This window comes from Cyprinodon variegatus, unplaced genomic scaffold (genome assembly GCF_000732505.1).
Source record: "Cyprinodon variegatus isolate N-32 unplaced genomic scaffold, C_variegatus-1.0 Scaffold1334, whole genome shotgun sequence".
Classification (NCBI taxonomy): Eukaryota; Metazoa; Chordata; class Actinopteri; order Cyprinodontiformes; family Cyprinodontidae; genus Cyprinodon; species Cyprinodon variegatus.
The window spans coordinates 141,887-143,173 of record NW_015151787.1 but is presented as its reverse complement, the minus strand read 5'-3'; the positions used below and the strand labels follow the sequence as shown (position 1 = coordinate 143,173).

The following is a 1,287-nucleotide window of genomic DNA, read 5'->3' as shown; positions in this document are numbered from 1 at the left end:
GAGTTACTGTGGGGATCTGGAGATTACCCTCTGTCTCCAGCAGGATGCGCTGTGGGTCTTCTGGAGCTGGAACCTTCCTGCACACCTGTTCCTAATCCTCTTATTAGAAGACCTCTCTTTTATGAGCTCCTGCCTGTCCTTGATCCCACGCCGCAGTGTTGATCTTAGTTGGAATCCTGTCTCTCATCATGACAAATAGTTGAATGTGAAAAAAACAAAATAATAACAAAATGTACAAATTCACTTAATATGACTAGATGAAGACAGAGAATAGACCATATACATTATATTGTTTTGATGCTTCAAAAGTTTATTTAATGCAAGGCTAAAGAAAAGGTTTTACTCAAATAATCATTTATAAAACATTCACTCTGCTCGAATCTACCTTTTGTTTTATATGTAATTATATGAAGTAAACAGAATAAGCTTTTAGAAAAAAGGATTTCTATGTGGCAGAATAACTGAAAGACAATATAGCATCCTCCACCGGTTCTGGTTCAAGCTAATTTATGCCAGAAAAAGGCTTCCTCTCGGACTGCTCAGACTTTCTTGGCACAGACGGATGGGAGACGAAGCCAACATCCTAAGTCATCCCAGCACTTTGAAGCTGAGCACAAAAAAAAAAATCTGTTAATATTACAGAAACAAAATCCTGTTTACAAAGGACTATGATTGTAAGGAAGCTTGATATTCTACAACCGTTTTCCCAAACAAAAACATGAAACAAACAACAATGTATGCCCCTGTATTTAATCCAGTAAATGTAATAGTGTTCTTGCTTAAGTTTTACTAACATAGTTAACTTGCTAATTACCCATTACTCCTTTAACTGCTTGAAAAACATACACTTATGTGTGATATTTTCTTTTACCTGAATAGTTCATCTGCAAACAGTGCTGGTTGCCTCTGCAATTGTTAGGCTCTCCTGGACACCAGTTTGTGTAGTGGAATTGGCTTCCATCGCTCCAAAGCCAAATGCTTGTCTGAAAGAAAGAACCCAACACTATAAACGTCTTTCAATCATTTATCAAAATACTTAACAAATAAATAAACTAGTAAAAAAATACCTTCTGTGCATTACTGCCTCCAATCCAGGCTGGGTTGGACCCATAACTTGCCGTTCTTATCACATGCTGAATCTGATGGTACTCCCTTAGGTTATGAACTGATGCCAGATGTCCCCCCATGGACATGCAGTGCCTCTGCAGACAAAAAACAGAATGATATACAGAAGTGGTTGCTGCTTTGTTTTGTTAATTAACAACCATAAAATAAGAGAGTAAAAGA

At 37.4% G+C, this 1,287-nt stretch overlaps 1 protein-coding gene across 1 annotated transcript in view; it reads right to left on the bottom strand.

Annotated features, from left to right (window-relative positions):
* Window positions 1-435: 435 nt before the first annotated feature.
* Window positions 436-1,287, bottom strand: part of LOC107102871 (ladderlectin-like) — a 14,474-nt gene continuing 13,622 nt past the window's right edge. The window contains exons 3-5 of the mRNA XM_015402317.1: window positions 1,068-1,202; window positions 872-983; window positions 436-607 (exon numbers count right to left, since the gene is read on the bottom strand). Of these exons, the coding sequence (XP_015257803.1) occupies window positions 540-607; window positions 872-983; window positions 1,068-1,202 (315 nt within the window). The 3' untranslated portion in view covers window positions 436-539. The remainder of the gene's footprint in view (window positions 608-871; window positions 984-1,067; window positions 1,203-1,287) is intronic.